At 47.8% G+C, this 24,758-nt stretch overlaps 2 protein-coding genes across 2 annotated transcripts; both read right to left on the bottom strand.

The window, feature by feature from the left end:
- Positions 1–7,804: 7,804 nt before the first annotated feature.
- Positions 7,805–11,098, bottom strand: LOC123190983 (probable adenylate kinase 6, chloroplastic). The gene is made up of 4 exons (XM_044603717.1): positions 10,653–11,098; positions 9,486–9,626; positions 8,989–9,261; positions 7,805–8,283 (listed from the first exon to the last, which is right to left on the bottom strand). Exons 1-4 carry the CDS (start codon positions 10,950–10,952, stop codon positions 8,137–8,139), a joined length of 861 nt encoding a protein of 286 aa, XP_044459652.1. The 5' UTR covers positions 10,953–11,098; the 3' UTR covers positions 7,805–8,136.
- A 2,373-nt stretch (positions 11,099–13,471) lies between these two features.
- LOC123190982 (polyamine oxidase 4) lies at positions 13,472–16,701 on the bottom strand. Its single transcript, XM_044603716.1, has 8 exons — positions 16,207–16,701; positions 15,842–15,957; positions 15,657–15,745; positions 15,444–15,557; positions 15,166–15,339; positions 14,853–15,053; positions 14,156–14,585; positions 13,472–14,072 (listed from the first exon to the last, which is right to left on the bottom strand). Exons 1-8 carry the CDS (start codon positions 16,232–16,234, stop codon positions 13,752–13,754), a joined length of 1,473 nt encoding a protein of 490 aa, XP_044459651.1. The 5' UTR covers positions 16,235–16,701; the 3' UTR covers positions 13,472–13,751.
- Between the last annotated feature and the right edge of the window lie 8,057 nt (positions 16,702–24,758).

Here is a 24,758-nt window from a genome sequence, read left to right as displayed (position 1 = left end):
AGGGACATCGCGTTGCCGGAAGCCTGGGTCACGTGCTCGCGTGGGAGGAGGGAGGACGCCTCACCAGGGCATGTGCCCGTGTGGGAGAACGGTGGCTGCCTCACTGGAGCCGTCAGGAGATCCTTCTCTTCGCCGAGGCGCGTGTTCACCGGAGCTCAGGACACGTGCTCACAGGGAGGAGGGACATCGCCTCGCCGGAAACCAGGGGCGCGTGCTCGCTGGGAGGAGGGAGTACGCCTCTCCGGGGCATGTGCCCGCGCGGGAGAAGGGTGGCTGCTTCACTGGAGCCGTCAGGTGATCCTTCTCATCGTCGGGGCGCGTGCTCGTGGGAGGAGGGAGGTCGTGCCACCGGGACCGACGATGCGCGACCTGATGCAGTCCAGCTGCAATGCCACCATGTACTACAACCTCCGCGTGACCGCCCTCTTCGCGTACCGGCCAGCTCCACCGCCGACCTTCGCTGCCTCTGTGCCATAGCCGTCCCTGCGGCAGCCGGCAACACCTCCGCCACCGCGTCCGTGCTCGCCAACACCACCTGGGCCGCCTCGGGCACACCAGAGCCAGGCATCGACGGGCGTGCGCAACAGCCGGCGTTCATGATGAGGACCTGCGCCGGCAAATACAGCGAGGCGGGAGAAGGTAGTGCACACAAGGGGGGAGGGGGTTGATTGCTTTTTCTTTTTTGATTGGTACAAGAGTGTGTATGCAATTTCTTTGCCAAATTAGCTCCTTATAATCGGGTGCTACTTGGCAGAAAGTGATAAAACCCAATAAATCCAGCGATAAGTGCTTTCTACAAAAAGTGTAGAATATACACGGTGGCTTTTGTAAATAATTAGGAATCAGGTTGTTTTTCGCAAATGTGTGTTGGTTTTCAGCAATTAACTACTCCCTCTGTCCTAAAATATAAGAACGTTTTTAGCACTACACTAGTGTTAAAAACATTCTTATATTATGAGACGGAGGGACTAGCATTTACTCCAACTCAGAATATAGTGTACTCGTTGGCCATTTTAGGCATATTTTTGGTGAAAACCTTCCTTCCGTACGACACAACAACCAATATCAGTACGGGTCGATTGGAAAAGTAAAGAGACAAGCATGGTAAATTCCTTCTGAAGGTGACAAAATGAAAACAGGCACGCTAGACGTTGCACTAACCTTGGACAGAGAAGTCAGGATGGGGCGGCTCCACTGGTCGCTGACTTGAAGCTTGTAGGTGGCCATGACGACCTGTCCGCCGAGGTGCATCACCAGGATGGGCGCCCATAACAGCTCCAAGTCGCGGTTGCCATGCCCGTAGCTGCAGCGCGGCCCATTCTTTTGACGGTTGAAGAGCACGGCGAGAGCGAACAAGGCCAGAGGGTCGCTGCCGATGTGCGCCAGCCGAACCGAAACTCTAAGCCATGACGGGATATGAAACTTGTGATGGCAGGCAAGCAACGCGTGGAGGTATTGGGTGCCGAGGCTGGCGAGGACGAGGATGCGCAGCTGCCACTCGTTCCACCATTGCGCCATCTTGCACTCTTGTGTGTGTGTGTGTGTGTGTGTGTGTTTTTGCAAGCAGCGACGGTTGATGCACTCCAAGTCATGGCTTCTCTTATCTATATGCACGTGATTAGGCACCGCGTCGTCCACTAAGTTTCCTGTGCCAACCGAATATAGTTCATTTCTTTGACTTTGAGAACATGGACGGCAGACGCATGATCCAGATCCAACCTCGCAAGTTGATCCATTTCACTTACACTTGCATGTGTAGATAAGCACCCTTGGGCATGAGCATATGATAGTATTTAGCATGACTCAGACCCGCGACTCGCGCAGTCTCAAAATATTAGTGGCATGATCCAAACCAGGAAAGATGCGACTGTGGTGTTTGTCCGGTAGCTCGTATTCGGGACCCCATGCCAGAGCAGAGCTCCGTGCCTGCTCTAATGGCTTCTCCTTCAGCTAATTATATGCACTTGTTTAACGAGGCATCATTTAGTGTCAAAAAATATTCTTATATTATGAAACGGAGGGAGTAATTTATTTCTTGTACCAACTCTATATAGAGCTTCTTGTATCTATATAGAGCAGGAAATGCTTGTCCCCTATCCCTATGTGAGTCCGAGCTCTTTTCTTTTAACCTTGACACTGCCATAGCGCGAGACGCGGCAAGTAAACCTTCAAATACTGAAACAACATCTATTCCCGCAAGTTCATTTCAATTACTTTGATGCGAGCTTAGGTCGACACCCATGATAGGGTACTCTAATGCACGGTATAGTCAGCATATTTCCAAGTCCTATATTACATTAGTAGAAGGCCCGTGCGTTGCCACGGGCTTTTAAATATTTTTACCGCGTGCATATATAAACATAATGCATATCAAGTTTTACATGTAAACATAATTAAAATCTATATCACACAAAATATTCTTCGATACAAAATGTAATTCGATAATGTATATATAGAAAGACACGCGATGCACAAAATAAAGAAAGTGGTACAGAAACATAGTACTCTTTATTGTGCACTATATTACACAAGGTAGATAGCACCCTACATGACTTTTATGCTTAAGACCAATCATCTCACGAAGCATTTCCATTGTTATTAACCATTAATTAAAGACAACAGATGGAGCATTTTGTTACCTTTAAACAAATATTCCAAGATGCTGCAACCAGAACCTTAATACATTATGGAATTTCCTAACAAATATTACATAGACCCAAATATACAGCACAACATCCAATAAAAAATCATTATAACACACCATCTAACTTAAAAGTCTGGCATAAGAAAATTTAGACCTCCGATAGAAAACGCTGAATTTCAGTAGGAAATATCAAATACATGCTTCCCTGTCCGATGTATAAATATGTGTAGTTCTCAATTGATGCACTTTTGAAATCTTCTAACTCACATAACACCATAATTACAGTGATTGTGCAACATATTTTTTAGAAAGCATGCATAAGCCTTTGAGTATAAACACAACTTTCGGTAGGGAGTCAATAACACCCCTAGGTAGCCAAGCCTTTGAGTATAAACAAAAATGATTTCTCAAGCTTTCTTTTGCTTCATGAAGCTGTAATTATTGCTAACAGAAACAAAATAGAAATCACATGATAAAAAAGAAACAATGCAATAGGAGAAAATGAGGCATACTACGTGGCCATGTCGCTGACCTGGCCATCACAACCTCCGAGACCAAGGGGCGAGGAGGTGGCGGCATCAGCTCCAATGAACCTATGACACCAAAATGATTATGTTTGCCGTCCTCGATCGTCGGCATCATCGACTCAGTGGTCGGTCCCCTTGTATCTTCTTCCCCATGGATCGGGATTGATTCGACATAGGATCAGAACAACAAACAAAATCAAAAGTCACAAAGAATTATAGCCTAGTAATGCTCAGTCAGCCAAATTAAGAAATATCGGTAACACATGCATATCTATTAATGATATTAGTGAACAATGCAAAAAGCAAAGGATTCCATTTGTCGCAATTAGTACACACGACAACTACTTCATAAGTTCATATGACCAATTAGTTAGACCACATGGTTAAATTCATTCATAGATGAACAATAGATGAACAACTAACAAAAGTCGAGAAGGATCCTTACAAAAACAATGATTGGTCAGGAATTTGGAAGGAGGGAGGGTCTATTATTAACGCTAGTGAAGGCGCATGTCATGCCAACTCTACAAAGTTAATTCCATTTACAAAAATCACATCGAAAAAGTATTGTGCATTCATGTTCTAGTCTTAATATCCCTTAGGTAATCTTGTTTTCAGCTGAACGACGATCATGTCAAGCTAAACGAAGAGGACGCCGACAGGGCCACATTGTTCCCTGCCCACCACCGCCCACTTCCACACGCCACCATCCATGTTCACCGCCTGGATGCCGGCCCCAGCTCTCAAGGCCCTAGAACCAGTGCGCCCACGGGTCGCCGCGTTGGGTATGTACCCGCCGCCACCGCGTTGGACCTTCTCGTCCTACAATGCAATAGCCATTGCCTTAGTTGTCTACATCAGACATCTGAAATGAAACAAAAGTCAAATGCTATTAATTAGACGTAATACATCAAAATGTCAAACAGAGTCAACACTTTAATTATGCTTCATAGGATAAGAATCAAACATACATAGTTAAACCAAATACTTAACAAAGTGTCAACAACATTTCACAGATTTTTTCAGAATTTTTGAAGCACTAACCTGGCTTGGCTCAATGCCAATGTGGTTCAGCATATCAATGCATAGATGTAGGAATCATCCTTGTACTCTGCACAAACAAGGGAAAAACATGAGCTTTCATGTTTCCGTGTATTATAGTTGAGCAGAAGCGATACATGGACAGTAGTATGAATGTACAACAGTGGGAAAGTTGAGGTTCCCTGGGCTGAATGTCGATGAAAGGTGCCTCCCATTTGCCCTTGTAGTCCAGGTTCCTAATTATCTGACTACACAAATATCCCATGTTAGAAGTTGCAATGCCAATGCACACTGCTGTTTTTCTACAATTTGACTATCTAATCTTACTCTAGCAGAAGTACCTTTTGCATCCATGGTCTCTTGCACCGGGGTACGTACCAAACTCTTAACTTCTTACAACTGATGATATTGTTAGGCGATGGAATTTGGAGTAACTTCTTGCTGACAACTGATGATATTGTTGGGCATTGAATTAATTGAACCACCCAAACTACTTTCAATCCTTTCTCGAAAGACAAATCAAGGAGACCACGAGATAGAAAAAGAGAGAAACTTACCATTAAGATAGAGGACAAGTCAGGCAGTCTTGCACATGGTGTTGGTAGGCAGCACCGCCGTGGTCGGGACAGTTCGTGCCCCAAATCCATATCCTCCATTTTTGCAAGATTTTGTACACCACATCTTTCTTACTAAAGTGGGAGAAACCATAAATCGACTAGCAATCATCATTAAGTGTAGAATATGGTCATTAAAATTCATTAAAATCATTGCACATCGCTTGCTTGATTCTCCTCTATTAAATTAGCATTCATCACGGTGCCTTCTAAAGACAAGGCATGACAGAAACACAAAGCACAACCCAAGCACATTGATTTATGTACCATACTCATTGTAAAAAATTAGAAACTTCTGTAAGATGTGACACTGTTTACATGTTTGGAGTGAATTGCATCCTCGTACAAAGGATAGAAGAATTGAATGCTTATGTACTTATAAAATACAAAAGTGAAAAGGGTAATTAAATCATGTTGGGTTAAAAACCTTACGTTCCCATGGTTCTTTCTCAGATCAAAGAACTCAAAATATCAGCAGTGGATATTGGAGCCAGGAGAAGAAACGACGTGACCTTCACCCACATCCTTAATGGCCAGCCTCATCTCCATGCCTAGGACGATCTGAAGCCTCCCTCAATAATTCGACACCTGCACGATGACCGACCGTCAGATCACAACACTCGGCTTGGGCAACGAATTCGAGGGATTTCTAGACCAAGCGTTGAGAGTACCTAGGGGTCACCTTGGTTTTTGTACACGACAAAGAGGAGTGCGGGAGGCGAGCCCCAACCCATCGAGACCACGATGCCTTGAGAGAAAGCTAGGGGAGGCGATGGTGAAGCACGACATCATGGCGCACGTGCCCTATATCTCAACGCTACAGTCGAGCGTCGCCATGTAGCCGCACAACAGCTTGCACTCCATGAGTTACATACTATTTTCGCTCACACGACGAACGCCATCCGCCCGTCACTGAGACCCATCCTCTCAACCTTGCTGCTCCACGATCACGCGACGCCGTGTTAGTTAATGCAGAAACATAGGAGGCGGGCATCGTAAGGTAAAAAGTTCGGTTTGGACGGGATGAAAGACGAACCAAAATAAAGCAAAATATGACAGGGAAGGGGGTGGATGAGGAGGCGAACATACAACGAGGTCGGGGTGGCTGTGGCCGAAGCATGAGGCTCGGCCTCCTCGCCGATGACCAGATCCGCCGTCAGAGATGATGAGGTCATCAGCCCCGTGACCTGGATCCCGCCAACAGGGTGATGCAAAGGAGAGGTGCGGCGGCGTCCTACGGGTGAGGCCGGCGGGGGAGGTGAGGGAGCAGCTGAGCGCGGTGGTGCGGCTGCGTCCCTCGGGAAGACGAACGGCGAGCGGCCCGAGGCGGGAGGCGGCAAGGGGGAGAGAAGAGTCGTGCGGTGCGGGGTGAAAGCCCGACTCGCTCGGTTTGTAGCAGGGTACTGCTATAATCGAAACATTTCCTTTGATGTAATTTGACTACGTATGGAAAGATTAATCAGTGATTGACCGACTTATGGTAAGTTAATTAATTTAGATTTGATTTTTAAATATTGATTAGAGATTAACCGTGATTGATTCTCTCCCATAAAGACATTACTAAATAATTTGTGTCCACATGGAAAGTTCTGATCCATTTGGCTTTCGGTACATGGGACGGTGGAAGGAAAGACGAAAATAAACCGGACGAAAATAAACCAGACGAATAATAACAATGGACGCAATCCTAGCAACTGCTCCATTAAGAGTAGAGATAATGCCTCAGGATGAGGAGGTCACGATTAGGGTATGGCAAGAAGAACTTTTTTGGAAAGCTTTGATTCTGGTGATAATTACCATATTCGAAATTTCCTTAGTTATAGCCTTATCATACATGGATTGATTTATTACTATAATTATCATATTTGAGATTTCTAAGTTTATAGCCTTACCATACGTGAATTAATTGTGATTGATTACCATAAATACGTTAGGTATTGTCGGCCAGACGAGAAAGAGAAAAACCGGTGGGAGGGGGGTGGTGGGAGGTGGGACGAAGAAAAACCGGTTGAAAAAAAAAACGGTTGAAAATAAACCGGTTGAAAGTGGGGGAACTATTCAACCAATTCGTCCATTAGGAATAGAGATATGTGCCTAACAACGTACCCACATCTAATCTCGTAATTAACTTGCTTCATTTAAAATTCATCTGATGTCGATGAACGAGTACATATGCATGAGGTCAACTTGTTGCCAAGCCTTTAAAGCCATCGTGTATTTAGCACGACTTCCGAGCCACAGGACTAGGATGGTCTTGTGTGAAATATAATGGCACGATTCAAAGCAGCAAAGTTAATTTCTACGATGTTTTTGTCCCGTGGCTCGTGCTATTATATTCGGCACCACATGCGGGATAGTGTTTTACTATTCATCTTTCTTCCCCTGATAGTATGAGTAAGCAAAATTCATCAAGTCGCATAGTGAACTTGATTCCAGATGAGGCGCTTGCAGTGTGCTTCTTTGGACAAGCTTATGTCATGTGCATGCAGACCACAAACCCATGTCTCTAAAATGTTTGGCTTATTTTATCAGTTCAGGCTATACAATCAAAGCTTGCAATAGCTCTGGCCACGGCAAAATTGAATTCCGTGACAGCATGCAACACTAAGCAACAGAGCAAACTGTCAAACAAAAATATTCTGAATTCCATGACAGCATGCAACACTAGGCAACAGAGCAAACTGTCAAACAAAAATATTCTGAATTCCATGACAGCATGCAACACTAGGCAACAGAGCAAACTGTCAAACAAAAATATTCTGAATCCATAATACTGAGATTGCTACATGATCTCCATGACACAGCTTCATTCAGGTTTGGCAGATGAAGAAGTGCAATCCTTGCTGAATTTATAACAGAGAATACACATTAGCCCTAATAATAGGGGCGGTTCACTGAAGTCTGGAACCAACATAACCAAAACCTATTCTCATAAAAGGTAACCAAAAAGTTCAACAATTGCGTCTCAATCTCAGCCATATCACAAAAACCATCTGCTTGCATAATGTTTTCAGAAGAATGTTTGCAGCATGCTTGTTTTAACAACCTTTATCAGCGGACTTCAACCGCCAACCGTAGGTTATTTATCATCTGCCCTTTGAGACATAAGAGGCTATACCTTTAAGAATACAACTAGCACACCCCATCGAACTTGAGCGATCGATGATCAATCAGCTATACAAATCTTGAGTGCCAGATCAAATAATGGCCCTGAATGAACTACTCTCTAGAGATGCCAGTAATGCTTATCGGGTAACTATGTTTGACATAGGCTACAAATACATAATACGCATTTCTGACACTCACAAAATTATGCTGCTGCAGATCTATTGTTATCAGGATCTTCTTCTATATTCAAAGCTTGGAGCAGCTTCGGCCATGATTCGGGGATTCCTCCTGGTAAATCGAACTCCAAGAGTTTCCCCCGTGCTCTGTAGAAATCCTCCACTGGTTCACACTGCAAAGATGACGGCTTGCTTAAAAAGGATAACACGCATAACATGGTCATACACTGAGAACAGAGCTATGATCAAATGTATAGAGGAAATATTCCTAGCCTATACCAGTGAGGGGGAATATTACCATAGGAGTTGCATCATATAATTTCAAGTTTGGAAGATGAAATGTGCTCATTGCTGAATTTGGAACAACAAATACACATAAATTCCAGAGCCAATTGGCTAAACAGTAGTAAATAATTATCATAAAAAACCTCAGAAAATAACAAAGTTCAATATGTCTCAACATGTCTCGGTATTTCATACATGCAAGTTTAAGGTCATGTTGAAATATAAACGACCTAGCATCCCTTTTCTATACTGCTAAATTCACTACTGATCTCGTACCTAAACAAACATAGCTTCATACGCCCTACTAGTGCAAGTTGATCGTCATGATCTCATAAATTTTACTCCCTCCGTTCCTAAATATTTGTGTTTTAGAGATTTCAACAAGTGACTACATACGGAGCAAAATGAGTGAATCTACACTCTAAAATATGTCTATATACATCCATATGTGGTAGTCCATTTGAAATCTCATTTTGCTCCGTATGTGGTCACTTGTTGAAATATCTAAAAAGACAAATATTTAGGAACGGAGGGAGTAAATAACAACACAAATAAAACTCAAAAAATGAAATTTAAGGTTCACTGCTACGTACCAAATCATGGTAAACACGCAATCGCTCCTTTACCACCTCTTCAGTATCATCTGCTCTGGTAATTAACTTCGATTCGCACTGTGGAGGAGGTAGTAGTGGAGGCATATACATTCGAGGCCCACCATTCTCACCCTCAATGTCAATGGAGGCCACATTGAAGTTTCCTCCACACTGGCTGCACTTCCTTCTACCAACGCATTTTGCAAGCAGAGCCTCTTCTCGAAGTTTGAGATTGATCACCAAATCAATATCTGTGACTCCCTCCAGTATTTCCTAACAAACCACACTATACAATTTAGTTTGGGAACTGTCACGCGATATGAGCGGATAAGTTCTTTTTTATCAACAAAAAACTGCAGATAAGTTTGAAGACTCAGATGATCTCAACCATAGACATGAACTATGGTACATCAAAACTATTACTAGAATGAAGTTCCACATTTGTTGCAATTATATATGCCTTGCATAATTACAACCAGGTCAAATAACTAGCTCACCGCTTGTCTTATAGTTCTTGGAAAACCATCAAGTATGAACCCTAATTCACCCTTGTCTCCTCCCTCCTCGAGGCGCTTTGACAGCAGATTTATGATGATCTCATCAGACACCAGTTTTCCATGATTCACAATCTCCGAAAGCTGGAAACAAAGCAGACATAAGACAATCAACAAAGTGGAAGTGGTAAAACAGAGTTGAACTAGTTGGTGTTATGCTGATTTGGCTTCCCTTACTAGAATCAAGTTCCATATTGTTAACTAGAATCAAAATTAACATTGTTATTCTGAAACTGTACACAACCTACAGGTTAGTCTTATTTATTTGGGCCTTATCATCAATCATTCATTCATGCCTCTGCTGCTGGAAGTGTAGCAGCACAGAACTAAACAGTCATAAAAGGGTTCAATCAAACAATCTATCCTAAGCTGCAACCATCGACCGAGCAAGTTGCACATCCTTGCACTCAGGTTTCATAACCAGCCCTAATGGATTGTCTTACAGACTTCACAATCGTGTGAGGGTTTTCAGACTGAGTTAACAGTAGTAATATCTGTTTCAAAAACTTGTTCTATAAGCTTCTTGTGAGGGTTTTCAGACTGAATTAACCGTAGTACTATCTGTTTCAAGAACTTGTTCTATAAGGTAACAAATTCCAGCTTGTTTGCAACGAACCGACCGCACGGAAAACAGTTTGTCAGTATATATCATCAGTCTGCTGCAGGTGTGCCGACTGCTGAAGTGTTGAGCATGTGCTTAATAGCATGGTGCAGCTGCTGTGTTTCGTAGTGACCAATTGGATGTTCTCCATCGGGAGTTTTGCACCCCAAACAAACTGCTGGCGTCGTCTAACTGGATGTGATGCATCATGTGCCTACGGATTGCATCACCAAAAAATAATGGCGGCAAGCTGGGTTGCGACGATGATACAGGATTTGCGCTGCCATGTGGTCGGATTTGTGGACTCTCATACAAATTAAAGCCCTCTTTCTGCACTAAGAGCGGTCATGATTGTTGCTGATTTGGTAGCTGATGCAGGGGAACACTTGCAGGTAAAACTATCCTTAGGCTCCCTTTCGTCAACATCAGAGGGGATCTCTACTCTCTAGCTATCAATTCTTGTACGAAAATCACCACGCAGGATTGAGCGCGAGGAACTGGAATACTACCTGCTTGGCGAGCGGGCCTGAGGAGGCGAGCTCGTCGCGGACGAGGTCGCCGGTGGCGATGTGGGGCACGCCGAGCAGCCGCGAGAGGCGGCCAGCGTAGGTGCCCTTGCCGACCCCGGGGCAGCCGAGGAACACCCACTGCACCCGCGCCCCGTCCTCCACGGGCCCCGGGCCGCCGCGCCCGCGCCCGGCCGCGGGCGGCGCCCCCTTGGCCGCCCCCATCGCCTCCACGGACGCCAGGCCCCTCCTCGACGCCCCGGCCGCGCACGCCCGGATCGCGCGGGACATCGCGGACGACATCTCGCCGGCCCCTGGTGGAGACGAACGAGCCGGAGATATTTTCCGTCGGTCGCCCTTTTTCCTCGCCCTGCTGCTGCTGCTGCCTCGCGTTCGAGTCGAGTCGGAGACGACGACGGGGGCGCCTAACACGTGGCGGGCCCCGCGCCGATCCGAGCGGCGGTGGGCGAAATAGGAAAGAAATTTCTCCCGGGAATATCTCGGTAGGTTCCGCGCGGCACGTAGGACGGTCTGTGGCGCCGGACGCGTCGCCGTCGGCCTCGATACGCCGGAGCGGCGACGTCACCGCGCGCATGCTGGCGTGCACTTCTCTTCCACCCGTCCGTCCGTCCGTCCGTCGCAAGCTGCAGTCGCGGTCGGAGAATCCTTCTCGTGCCCGCTTCTGCTTGAGCATTCTCCATCGCGGCTGAAGGTGCCCAAGAGCCAAGAGGGATGTGGCCGTCTTGCGGCGGATCACTGGGAGCTCGCCGATGAGCGCAAATCCACCCCATGGAAGGGTGGCGACACAAGGCCCTATGAATGAGGGCAACGAGCAGTGACCCTGCAGAGCTCCTCTGGAGCGATGGTCATGGGCACGTAGGAGATGCCAGCGTCTAGCGGGGTTGGCAGCGTTGTGCTCCGGTCGGGAGGTATGTCGCTGATCCGGAGGTTGTGCGTTGTTGATCTAGTGTTGGCACGCGGGCGATGTTGATCTACGTCTCGTGCTCCATTTTCGGTCATGTCGGGCCCTGCGCCGACAGGCATGGACAGAGCTCTCTCTGACGAGGTGGTAGTCGGCAATGGTGCGCTCCGCCGTCAGTGATGGTCATTGTGGCAACCGCTCTAGCCTACTGCGATGGCCTCGCTACAGACTATTGTGGCCATCCAAAGATCTTTCTGAGGGTTTCTTTCTCCAAATCTAGTGGTTGACTTTGGCAGTGAAATGCAAACTATGGACGACAAGTTGATGCGGAGAGATGGTTGTGCAGCGGCAGCGTTCGCATCGCATGTGTGACTTCAATGGTGGTGCTACTCGAGCTCTGAGGTGAAAGCATAGGTCTGACCTGAGTTGGTTCTACCTGCCAATGGCAATGTTTTCATGTCATTATCTTGTTGAAAGCATTGCTCAGATATGCTTGGACCGGATCTTTAAGGTGAAAACTTGATTCTGACCTTTGGTGGTTGGATCCGGCGGCGACGACGTTTAAGCGTCGGTCCCTTTCTGAAGGCATTGATATTGAAGAATCGCGTCGTCCATGCGGTGTCATCAGATTGTTGTGTGAATATGGTCATTGTTGCAGTTTGTCGACCACATATTTAATCGCTTTGAAGTTTTTTTTCCTCGTCCATGCATAGTTTTGGTCGTATATGAATTTACTATTTGCCGGCGTGTTTTTCGTGTGCGTGCATTGGTGTTGGTTGTGTGCATTCAAGTTGTGCAGAGACCAGATTATGCTCTTTGTGTTTGTATTCTCTCGATGGTCCATCTTGAGCCAATAAAATTCACTCTTTGTCAAAAGGTACTCCTTTTGTCAGTTGTTGGACTGTTCGATTCAAGCATGGCAGAACGGAATTTGTTCTCAACCATTCTTATACATCTGGAAAATCAACAGAGTTCATTGGCCATCTCTTGAATGGATAAATAACTACAAAACTAATGATGGCTTCACACTGCAATTTGCAACTCATCGTGTTAGGTTGATATAATATGGATGAGTACCCTGTTTTTGTATTGTTCAATGTTTTATCGGGCATGGGGCATAGTTGGCATATAAACTACTTATTGTTTTATTGTACTCTTTAATTTGGTGCATGAACCATTTGGAATATGAAATTTATGTTGTATGGAACAATTGCTTAAAATAAGAACTGGCCTACAATATCTGAAAAAAAAACATAATGTTGCTTACATCATGATGCAAAACTCTAATTACAACCCTGTATAATTTAAAATACCATACACTACACTGGTACAGCTACATGTCCTCTCCTCGCATCTGCAATAGGTACTCAACTGGATTAAGTTGAAGTTGAGAATGAACATGTTTGTTTTGAATATAATTTTAAGAACAGTTGTTAGCTCATGGATATGGCCAAAGCAGAACTTGTGCTACCAAGGGCAACAAATTCCACTTCCAACGGATGCAATCTATCCGTTTGCTCTCTTCACCAATCAAAAGAAATCACAATATTAGAAATCTCAGTAACAATATCCACAAACTTTCCAGGACTCTTTTATAGAGATGCTCTTTGCAAGCCAGCTACAATCAGCTGGTAGCTACGATGATCTTTTGCAAAGGAGACACCCAAGAATGGCAACACTATCTCTTGTCTGCTCAAAATAACTATCAGCACCTGCTATGTCCAAAAACAGAGGATGCTGCTTTCTGAACATGCTAGGAAAGAGGAATATGACACGAAGATGAACAACGATGGCTAAAATGAATATGTACCAGTTGCAAATCAAAGTTATTCATGCCGACCAGAACCAGAAATGCGTGCCTGCTATTCATGTTGTAATGAAAGAACCACCACAAGATTCATTAATCCCCAAATATCAACTGTATTATATTTATTGATTGATGACGAGCATAACAATAGGTAACACTATAAATCTAGTGTCCAGAGTGCACAGCAGCTCGGGCATCCCTACAAGGTTTCTTGATTCCAAGCAACACGAGAAATAGAAAATGTCAAAAATAATCTGAATTCAATCTTGCGTTCTGCCGACTCGGACTGATCGACTGCACATTGATCGGCTTCTGTCAATCATCAAACCAATCGGGCATGGCAGAACGCAGCTGTATCGAAGAAGAATCATCTCTAGGTGCGGCAAATCTGGAGAGGGGCGACGACGTCGGCCATCTCCTCGCAGGCGGCGCCAGCGACCTGGACGAGGTCTGGAACGCCCTTACTCATCAGCAACCTCCTCCGGCATTCCTCTGCAGCTTCCATCCCAGATGAGTAGGCGCCGTGCACCGCACCAGAGTGCTCCGCGCTGGCCGCCTCTCCGGCGAAGTACAACACGCTCTCCACCGGCGCCGAGAACCTCTCGCACACGTCCGACGGCTTCCCCACCAGGTCGCACGAGTAGGACCCCAGCGAGTTCGGGTCTGACCCCCACCGCGACACCAGGTACTTGTTCTGCAAAATCCAACATCGATCATCAGTTCACAATCGCCATGGTCAGAATTCAGAAGTCACAGAGAGTGGTGACAAGAACATACGGGTTCAGTTGCGTCGGGTATCATCTTCCTCAGGTGACACATGACGAGTTCCACAGCCTCCTTGTCCGAGAGCTTCTCCACATCCTGGGCGAACCGACCGGCTGCCATGAAGACAAGCACTGGGTGGCCGGTGGCCTTGTGGAGGTTCAGGAAGTAGCCGCACGTCTTGGGCGTCGGGCCGACCATGCCCAGCACCTGCACATTCGGCCAGAAGGCTTTGTCGAAGTGCATGGCAACCTTGTTTTCAATGCCGACACCAAGGTCGGCGATGGCGGAGCTCTTCCAGGATGGCAGCTCGGGCTCGAACTTGATTATGTTCGCCTTCAGCACACCGAGCGGCACAGTGATTATGCAGGCGTCGGCCGAGTATTGTGTGCCATCCTCGATGGTGACTGTCACTCCCTTCTGCTGGCGTGCAATTTTCTTTACTCTGAATAAATATATAGCAGTAACAAAGGTAAGTAAATGTATCTACCAACTGCGATTAGCAGGAGTACTTCAAAGAAAATGATGATTTAACTCTGAGGCAGAACACATGGAAGTTTCAAACTGATGATTTCACTCAGATAACATGTTTAACTTAAATTCCAAATGTACTTGGGCACCATCATGACAGTATAAAAGATGTGTGATAGACATGCTGAAATTATTTAGTGTGCGGCATATGTATGTTGGGAAAGAAAAGAATAATACACACCTCTGATTCAGACGGATGTCAAGACCTTGAGCGAGAGCCTGAATTACAGGTAAGTATCCATCAACCATCAGACCATGGCCACCAGTGAGAACATGTTCCTGATCCCAGTTTTTCAGAGATATTTCATCTGCATCTGCAGCAAACCATGCCTCCAGCCGGCAGACGCACCATTGAAGGATTCGATCATCTAGCCCTTCTAGCCTATAAATTCACAACAATATCAGTCAAGCTCTTTTGCAACAACAATCCAATTTATAAACTGTGTCTTGAATAAATCATGGCAAATAAGCATGATACAAGATCTTATACATACTTGAGATCAGGGTGCCTCTCAAGAACCATTGAGATTGCCTGTTCAAGGGGCATGTCGTGTTCCTGCTCGTCACGGAGTTTCACCGTCTCCTTGAGAATTTTCTCAAATATCACGCCAACTTTAGCAGCTGTCTCCATTGGGACTGCAAGGCCGTTCTTATCAAAGAGCGAACAGCTGCAAAGGAACCAATTAACAGAGTGAGATATAAGAACATGAAAAAATAATACAAGTATATTGATTGTACCAAAGGAAAATGCATGTTCGAGTGCTGAAATCACCTTTCCAAATCATGGTCATACAGAACAGAGTTGTCACCACTGGTGTGATATAATCTCAGCCCAAGATGGCCTATCAGTGGTGCTAAAGAATTCTCATTACTGACACCGTGCAACCTGAAAAAAAATCAGCAACACCAGGGCTAAGTTAGCAAAGATTATACAGATAAAATCTACCAAGGATTGTTCCAATCAATAAATTTAGGCGAAACTGACCATGAGGCTCCCATGTCAATGGGGCATCCAAAGGAGTAATCCGTGTGGACACGGCCACCAATTCGATCTCTCGACTCAAGGACAGTCACCTGCTCAGGAAGCAGAGGCACCAGTTAACACAAACACTCTACGGATTCATCAAATTGGAGGAGACAGAGATGAATAGATCAGAAATTTATCGGTACCTCAAAAGAGGAATTGGAGAGGACACGAGCCGCGGCGATCCCTGAGATTCCGCCCCCGATCACGATGACAGATGGAGGCGAAGCGCACCGCCTCTCGATGGTTGGAAGCAGAAGGCCTGGAACACATCAATGCACAGGAATCAGTAACGGCCGGAATTGTTCCTGATCAGAGCGGGAATCAAATCAGGGACGAAATCTATGATGAACTTGGCACCAAAATTGAAATCTTGTACTCAATTATGATCGCAATTGAGCGATTAGCTCCAAAAATCCTGTTCCGACCCCCTACCCATCACCGAAAATCGCCCCTTTACGCAAGATCTGGCAGAGAACGACGAAATTACGGGACAGAACAATCGCCGTACCTCCGGTTTTGAAGCTGTTGGGATCCATGGCCGCCGGCGCGACCGTCGCCCGACGAGAAGAAGAAGACGAAGATTCAGACGGAGCAGCGGCAGGAGAAGGCCCCTCCGTCCGCGCGAACGCAACCGCGAGCACGAGCGGCGTACGTTTGTTTACAAGAGAAGATTGCTGGTGCTACTACTAATAATACTGGAATTACTACGAGTACGACTATTATTCAGACTACGTATGGGAATCGAGATGAAGAACATGAAGACGAGGAGGCCGTCCTGGAGGCGGCTTGCGTCGGCGGCGGAGCGGCGGAACGTGAGGCAGCTCATTACACTGGCTCCAAACCGGCAACACCGAGTCGGATCCCCTGCTTCCTTCCTTCTTTCCTCCCTCCCTCCCTCACCGGCGGCGGCGAGAAGCAAAGATGCTTTCTTTCTTCCGGCGGGCGGCGGATGGAGAAGTCGGAATTGATCCGAGGATTGTGTTGCGTGGCTTGGGAGGAAGGTGGGGCGTGGCGTTATATAGAGCGGACGGAGGGAGGGGAGAGGAGGTCGGCCCGGGCACGGACGGACGGACGAGGGCGGCTCGGAGAAGGAAACCGGCTGCGTGCAGGGGTCAAGATATTTTCATTCAAGTGGGCCACTGGATTTTTGCTAGTCCCGTGCACCTTCTTTGTACGCTTTCTCGGGGAAAAAAAGAAATCAAATGTACGGGATTCAACAAAAAAAAATCAGGACATCACGTACATACCTTTATCCCTAGAAAAAAACACATATTCTATCCTCGTGAGAATCTGTGAGAACATCCGCAGCCGGACTTCCAAATCCAGCACCCTATAAGCTCGGGCGCATCCGTGGACAGTTACTAGAGAGTCATCAAATCGGTGCATCCACACCTGCATATTTCATATATGGCACCCTATATTCATACAAAATCATGCAACCCACTACATAGATCACCAAATGACCAAAATTAACAGGAACCGGACCTATAAACCGATAGCAAACGAGAATAATTCACATAAAACACACCAAACGAGCATAATTCATAATTCACAAAGTTCAACTGCCCGACGAATTCTAACGATAGTAGGAGCTAAATTATATAAACACGGAGAGGGCCAAGCTTCACCACTTCCACGTCGGCCCTTTGCCCTTCCAGTCGTGGGTCATCCATCCAATGGAAGGTGGATAATTTCTAGTAGTCTCGAGCTCTTTGCTTGATGCTTCATGTTTATTTGTTCTCTATAAAAGTATACATATAAAAGGTTATTAATTTTTGTTTTTATGAAAAGATATTAGTTTTCTTTAGTAACAATAATTTAGCAATCTCGTGGGAATTTTGTGATAATAAAGCGTTTATGGTTATGGTTGTTAAAATGTAATGCATTAAACTTATTCAATAATTTCTTGTGAAAAAGGTAGTGAAATGACCAAAAAATGTAAAATAGATTGTGAAATCCACTAATAAGTGTACAAAATTATGTAAAATAGTGTATAAAGAATTGCAAATTTTAAAAAGCAGTGGCTTCGATAATGAAAAATATTATGAAATTACTACTTGTTATACTAAAAATTACTACATTTTATATAGGATTTACTAGGGGTGTAGAATAATGAAATTATTACTCAAGAGGAAGTGGAATCCTCACTTAGCAACGTCGTGCCTCTGATGTTTGCGCCATGAAAGCACATATTGGTATGATCAGAAGGGTCCATGTCTAGGCCACCAAATACCCTAAACATGTCACCCCAAGTTTCGTTACAATGAGAGCTCGAAGGCATTCAAAACTCCAGGACGAGAAATAGGAGACCAAGACGGCGATGGCCAATGCAACCGACCAAGACCCTAATAAATTGGTATCCGCCCCGACTTACCCAACGCGGCAACATGTATTCTGGTGGCTCACATCGTCCATCAACATGAATTAATCTCCCACAGTCAAAGCAAAGTGGGGGATCTTCTCATATTAGAACTATGTAACACATCTTCCGGTGAAGAGCACAAAATGAAACCCCTAACCATTGGCTCAAGCCTAGAAAATCCTACTCGAACCAACAATTGCTTCCCCTTAGTTGTACCTTGGCTCAAGCCTAGAAATTCTACTCGAACCAACAATTGCTTCCCCTTAGTTGTACCATGTTCTTCCGCATCCACTTTGATCACCTTCCCTAGCCAATTACCTACGTCTTTGCCAAAGGTGTCGGTCCTCCTATGTAGTGGAAAGCCTTTCACCCAGACCCATGCATCAACTGTTGGAAATATGAGTAATTTACCGAATGATTTTATTGATAGAAATACTAGATAAAGCATGGCTAATATAGCAGTGATAAAACAAGTCATGCAATACGACAGAGAGAAGGTAAATAGCATTCGTATATATAAACTAGAACCGAACACATCTAGAACAGACACTAGAGCAAGAAGTTGTGACAGAACCTCTAACAGAAAGAGTATGAGAATGTACGGGAACGTACGGAACGGGAGCAGATGCACCGGTCTTGGGGTCGGTGTCCTCGCCAGCCATGTCGTCGAGGTGGTTGTCGACGTCGAGGAAGAAGTCGTCGTCGGGGAAGTAGTCGTCGGAGTCCGGGGCGTCCGTGACGAAGAAGTCAGTAGTCGCGCTAAGCGCTCCCCAAAAACCTTATCACCCTTCTCCCGTACAGGACTCAAAAGGTGCGGTTTCGGAGGCCTACTGTCCCCGCCTGTGGTGCACGCCGCAAGTTGGGATGGGGAAGATCGTAGCAGCAGCGCAGTGTTGGGGAACGTAGTAATTTCAAAAAAATTCCTACGCACACGCAAGATCATGGTGATGCATAGCAACGAGAGGGAAGAGTGTTGTCTACGTACCCTCGTAGACCGAAGCGGAAGCGTTGACGCAACGTAGAGGAAGTAGTCGTACGTCTTCCCGGTCCAAACGATCCAAGCACCATTACTCCGGCACCTCCGAGTTCTTGACACACGTACAGCTCGATGACGCACCCCGGGCTCCGATCCAGCAAAGCTTCGGGGAGGAGTTTCGTCAGCACGACGGCGTGGTAACGATCTTGATGTTTAACTGTCGCAAGGCTTCGCCTAAGCACCGCTACAATATGATCGAGGTGTAATATCGTGGAGGGGGGCACCGCACATGGCTAAGGAACGATCACGAAGATCAACTTGTGTGTCTAGGGTGCCCCCTTGCCCCCGTATATAAAGGAGCCAAGGGGGGTGCGGCCGGCCCTAGTAGGAGGCGCGCAGGAGGAGTCCTACTCCTACCGGGAGTAGGACTCCCCTCCCTTTCCTTGTCCAAGTAGGAGAGGGGGAAGGAAGGGAGAGAGGAGAGGAAGGAAAGGGGGGTGTTGTCATGGTTCTAACTCTGACAGTGATGTAGGAGGGTAAGTATGGAGAGGCTAGATCTCAACTATTGGGAAGTTGTAAACACACCAAGATGTACGAGTTCAGGCCCTTCGCGGAGGAAGTAACAGCCCTACGTCTCGGTGCCCGGAGGCGGTCGATTGGATTATTGGCGTGTGAATAACAGGGGTGCGAACCCTTCATACTGAGGAGGGGGGTGGCTTATATAGAGTCCGCCGGCCCCCTCCTGCCCTCAGTGATGCAGGGTTTAAGGTACATTTAGGCTGGGCGTTACTGGTAACGCCCCTAATAAAATGCTATGATGACCATAAAGACTACTTAACAGCTGACCGTTTGCCTGCGGAGTGACTGTAGGCCTCCTGGCGGTCGAGTGGTTGGCTTCATGGTCGAATGGTAGCTTTCTGGTCGAGTGTCTTGAGTCCGTCGAGTGGGATACCTTTAAGTCGATTGAAAGGTGACTTCTCCTAGGGATGTCCTTGGGTAGGACTCTTTGGTCAGGTCCGTGTCCCCACCCTAGGTACATGTCTTCATCATTAGCCCCCGAATGGATCGAGGTTAGAGTGGGGAAAGAGTTGGAGATCTTTCCGACTGGTTCTTCGGGCTATGTGAGCGCCTTGTTTTGGGTCGATCGTCACGGATGACGTTGCCAACCTTTTTCAGTCGCCTTGATCCATTCCAGGCCTTCCGTCGAGTGAATTTCTTTGCTTGTGACATACCGAGCGCCGGCGCGATCGGGGTCTTCTGTCTTGACAAGTTGTTTTGCGGCCCGCGGATGTCGCGGGATTCGGATTTTGGGAAGCGCGCGGGATGGGAGCGGCCGCAGTAATCGGAAGCGATAAAGCGGAAGCTCCTCGATCCCCGCGTCACCTTTTTCGCCATGTACTGCGCGCGAGTCTGCTGCGGGATTTGACTGGATAGCCTGGGCCTACCAGTCAGCCACTCGGAAGCGGTCCCTTATAAATCGCCGGCTCGGGGTTTCCAAACAGTGTGCTCTCTTCTCCTCCTTTCTTCCGCCTCTCTCACTTCACAAGTCCTTCCGCCACCTCTGTTCTCGCCCTAGCGCAGCAGGCTCGTGCGAGACCTCGCCGGCGACGATGACGAAGGGCAAGACCTCCGCTCTGGAGCGCGCGAAGAAGGCGGCGGCGCAGGGGAAGGGAAGAAGATCGGCTCGGGGCGGATCCTCCTCTAGGACCGCTCTACCCAAAGGTTGGATTCAGGGCGACTGGATGCCGTCGGTGCTCCGTCAAGAGGATCTCGACGACATGGTCAAGGGGGGAGTCATCCCCCACCAAGCCGCGCGTCTTCCGGGGGGAGAGGTCGAACCTCAACCCCGTGACGGTGAGTGCGTGCTCCTAGCCACCCACATCGACCGAGGATTTTCTCTGCCGCCCCATCCCTTTTTCCGGAGTTTCCTGAACTTCTTCGGAGCGCAGCTCCATCACTTCACTCCCAACTCCATCGTATACCTCGCCGCTTACATTTCTATGTGCGAGGCCTTCTTGGGTTGCCGCCCCCACTGGGGACTCTTCAAGCACATCTTTACCTGTCGCTCTCAATCGGTCAAGAAGGCCAAGTCGAGTGACGAGAGGACGCAGGTGATCCAGCTGTGCGGGGGTCTGGCGATCCAGGCGAGGGGGAAGAGTTGTTTTCCTTCCATCACTTTCCCAGAGTTGGTCCGTGGTTGGCAGGCAACCTGGTTCTACTGTCAAGACCAGGCGACCCCAGGACAGTCGACTGGACTTCCTCCATTCTCTCTCGACCAAGCTGAAAAGCCTGCTTCTCTGAAAGTGTCGCCGGAGGAAAGGGCCCAGGTCAAAGTGTTGGCGGGTCGAGTGGTTGAGCTCGTCCGTGAGGGTGTGACTGGCATGGACCTGCTGGAGGTCTTCCTCCGGAGGCGTATCCAACCGCTCCAGGCCCGTGACCACCCGATGTGGCTGTACGCGAGCCTTGACGACACCACTCGGGTCCACCCGGAGGAGGTCACCGACGAGATGCTGGAGGGGTGGCTGTCGAGCATTACGGGGAACAAAGACAACCCCCGAGGAGCCAGGAGGGTGGTTCCACTCGACAATTCGTATGAGGTGGACCAGGTATGTCTTTATGCTCCCGACTGAAATCTTGTTTTTTGCATTGGTCTTCTTTGAATTGGTCGATTGACTTTCGTCTTGTCTGTTGTTTTCCAGGCGACCACCGAGATGTACTCGACGCCCAACGGGGCTCAGGGGTCAACTGAGGAAGGGGAGGCGAGCGAAGGTGAGAGCGGGGACGACCAAGGCGAGTGGGAGTCCGACGGTGAAGGAGAGGGAGACGACAATGTCGACTCCAGCAAAGAGGAGGAGGAGGAGGACGACGAACCCCCTCGCCCAGAGGGGCGGTCCAAGCACACACACGACCCAGCGCGGGAACGTGGCAAGGCGACTGCTTCTGTTGGGCAGTCGTCGAAACGCCCTCGGACCTCTTCTCCTACGCCGATTGGGAAGGTTCCCAAGCACCCACGCACAGCGCTGTCCAAGCCGCCCAAGGCTCTGCCCAAGATGAAGATAGCTGTCCCTACCATTTCCAGGTAATAATAAAACTTGCTTTCCTTCGTCGACCATAGACAAATCTTTGGTCGATTCGTTGAGCCAACTGACTGACTTTTGAGATTTGTAGCGCTGCTACTTCTGAGGTCTCCGCCAAGGACGGTGACCAAGAGATGGAGGATGCTGTTACCTCCAACCCTGGTACGGTCACTGACGTTCTGCTTTGAGTCGACTGATCATTTATTGCGACCCTGGTCGATTGAACCTTTCCTTTGTAGCCCCTCCTCATGTTATCGACCTCCCGGATGACGATGACAACGGTCCGTTGAGAGTGAGGAGGCACAAGAGGGCGTTGGCTGACAAGACCCCTCAATCCGCTCCGGCGTCCGAGGCCGAGGCTCGGGATGGTGGTGACACCACTCGGGCTTCAGTGACCTTCGTCGTTCCTCTGGCGAGTGCGCGGCCCTCGTCGTCGACTGCGGATCTGTCTTCGCTTTTTGCCACATACCCCGTTCCTGAGGACCAAGCGGCTGCTGCAAAGGAGGCTATACGCCAGGCGGGGATCATGATGGAGCAAGTGAAGATGGCTTGGGAGGCCAGCCAAGCAGCCTATGACGCGAGTTCGGCTCTTCAGAGCAACGTCCAGGTCAGTCGACTCAACACTTGGTCTGTTATGATATGCTGTTTGGAGAGTCTCTTTTCCGAAGATCTTTGCATCTGTACACCCACTGGGTGTGTCTGCCAATCCTTGGACAAGTGGGGGCACGCTAAGTGCACCCACTGGGTGTAGTCCCCGAGACTGTGGTGGACTGCTGGTAGTCGACTGTAGTCTTGACATTGTGTTGCCGTAGTTGTATTTCTTCACTCGGTTTGGTCGGGCCAGGTCGAGTGGAACTCTTTTTTTGGTCAAACCAGTGGGGGCCCGCTGAGTGCACCCACTGGGTGTAGTCCCCGAGACTACTATCGAATGTTTTTGATTCGGCTGTGGTCTTAGAAACGTCGTCATTGTCCCTTAGTTACTCGGAAGCAACTTATCTTGGACGTCTGTCGACTGATTTCGCTTTTACAGAAATCCTGCGAACTCGTAGCTCGCTATACTGAGTTGGAGAAGCAGAAGATTCAACTGAACCTTGATCTGGAGCTGGCCAGAACAGAGCTGCAGAAGGTCAGAGACGGCGCCGCAGGTAAGACGACTTTGTCGATTGGTTAGCATTTGGGCTTGAGTACCCTTTTGTTATTTCCGATTCAATCATCATTTCTTCACAGAAAAACTGAACGAAGCTCTGGCAAAGAAGGATCAGGACTTGTCTGTTGCCCGTAAGGAGGCTGATGACAAGACTGCTCTGGCTGCCCAGAAGCTGGCTTCGGTCGACCATTTAGAAGAAGAGAATACCAAGCTGAAGACCGCTCTGAATGAAGCCAACAGGGAGTGTTCACGTTGGAAGAAGGAGAACCTCACCCTGAGTGAGAAGCTGGAAGGCATCGCTCGCAGGAGGGACGACCTGGAGAGCTACTTGGGGAGCCTCGCCAAGAAGTTGTACCTTAAGCTTGAAGGTGCGCATTCAGTTCCGACTGGTTTTTGTGTCGACTCAGTCTATGAAAATTGACTTATCCTTGGATCGTGTATGCAGAACTTTGCCAGAATTTTGAAGAGGAGACCAGTCGAGTGGAGCCAAGCTTGGACCCTATTAACTCTCTTGTGAAGGACGAGGCTGCAATGAACGTGCTCCGGCTGGAGTCTCGTACTGCCAGCGTTGTTGACTATCTGGCTCGGCTGAAAGTGGTGATGTCGTGGATCGACACATCACTCTGGCCTGGGACGACGCTTCAGAACGACCTCGATTCTCTGATGGCTCGAGTTAACGAAGTCCCAGGTCGAGTGGCGGAATGGAAGAAATCTTCTGCTAGATGTGGTGCTGACGTCGCTCTGTCTCTGGTCCGCGTCCATTGCAAGGAGGCGCGAGAAGAAAAGCTGGCGGCCATCCAAGTTGCCAATACTAGGAAGCACAGCTTTCAAGACTTCATGGAGACTTTCATCGCTGCTGCCACCCGTATTGCCGACGGGATCGACTTGGATGAGTTCATCGCCCCTTCTAGTCCTCCTCCTAGGAGTAAAAAACTTTGAATTTACCTCGGAATGCCGAGTGGATTTGTAACCGTTTAAACTCTGCCAAGCCGAGGGCTCGAGTACTTTGAGGTCTGGGACCTTTTAGGCTTTTTCTGAACTAGATTTCTCGTTGGATATCTTCACAGTTTGATTCGTCGAGTGGAACTGGATCTTCACTCGGAATAATCTTGTATTTTCGACGCCGCTCCGAGGGAGAAGGTAGCGGTCGACTCGCGAATTGGGCTGTGTCCTGTACTTAGGCGAGCGTCGTGCTGCAGCTAAGCCCCCGAGTGGGAGGTTTGCTCTCCACTCGGTAGGATTTTTAAACACTTAGGCGAGCACTGACTGCAGCTAAGTCTCTTAGTGGGAGAACTTAGGCGAGTCCTGGGCTGCAGCTAAGCCCCCGAGTGGGAGGTTTGCTCCCCACTCGGTAGGATTTTTAAACACTTAGGCGAGCACTGACTGCAGCTAAGTCTCTTAGTGGGAGAACTTAGGCGAGTCCTGGACTGCAGCTAAGCCCCCGAGTGGGAGGTTTGCTCTCCACTCGGTGGGATTTTTGAACACTTAGGCGAGCGCT

The sequence above is a fragment of the Triticum aestivum genome, chromosome 2A (genome assembly GCF_018294505.1).
Source record: "Triticum aestivum cultivar Chinese Spring chromosome 2A, IWGSC CS RefSeq v2.1, whole genome shotgun sequence".
Lineage (NCBI taxonomy): Eukaryota > Viridiplantae > Streptophyta > Magnoliopsida > Poales > Poaceae > Triticum > Triticum aestivum.
The sequence above is the reverse complement of the archived record's forward strand: the minus strand, read 5'-3'. Positions and strand labels throughout refer to the sequence as shown.

Excerpts from the sequence above, each read along its gene's own strand:
- LOC123190982 (XM_044603716.1), bottom strand. The coding sequence starts at position 16,234 with ATGGATCCCAACAGCTTCAAAACCGGAG. Across the intron at positions 15,340-15,443 it reads TATGACCATGATTTGGAAAG|CTGTTCGCTCTTTGATAAGA; the intron begins GTGATTTCAGCA and ends GTTCCTTTGCAG. Across the intron at positions 14,073-14,155 it reads TACCCGACGCAACTGAACCC|AACAAGTACCTGGTGTCGCG; the intron begins GTATGTTCTTGT and ends TGGATTTTGCAG.
- LOC123190983 (XM_044603717.1), bottom strand. The coding sequence starts at position 10,952 with ATGTCGTCCGCGATGTCCCGCGCGATCCGGGCGTGCGCGGCCGGGGCG. Across the intron at positions 9,627-10,652 it reads CAGGCCCGCTCGCCAAGCAG|CTTTCGGAGATTGTGAATCA; the intron begins GTAGTATTCCAG and ends CTTTGTTTCCAG. Across the intron at positions 9,262-9,485 it reads CAAGAACTATAAGACAAGCG|GAAATACTGGAGGGAGTCAC; the intron begins GTGAGCTAGTTA and ends GTGGTTTGTTAG.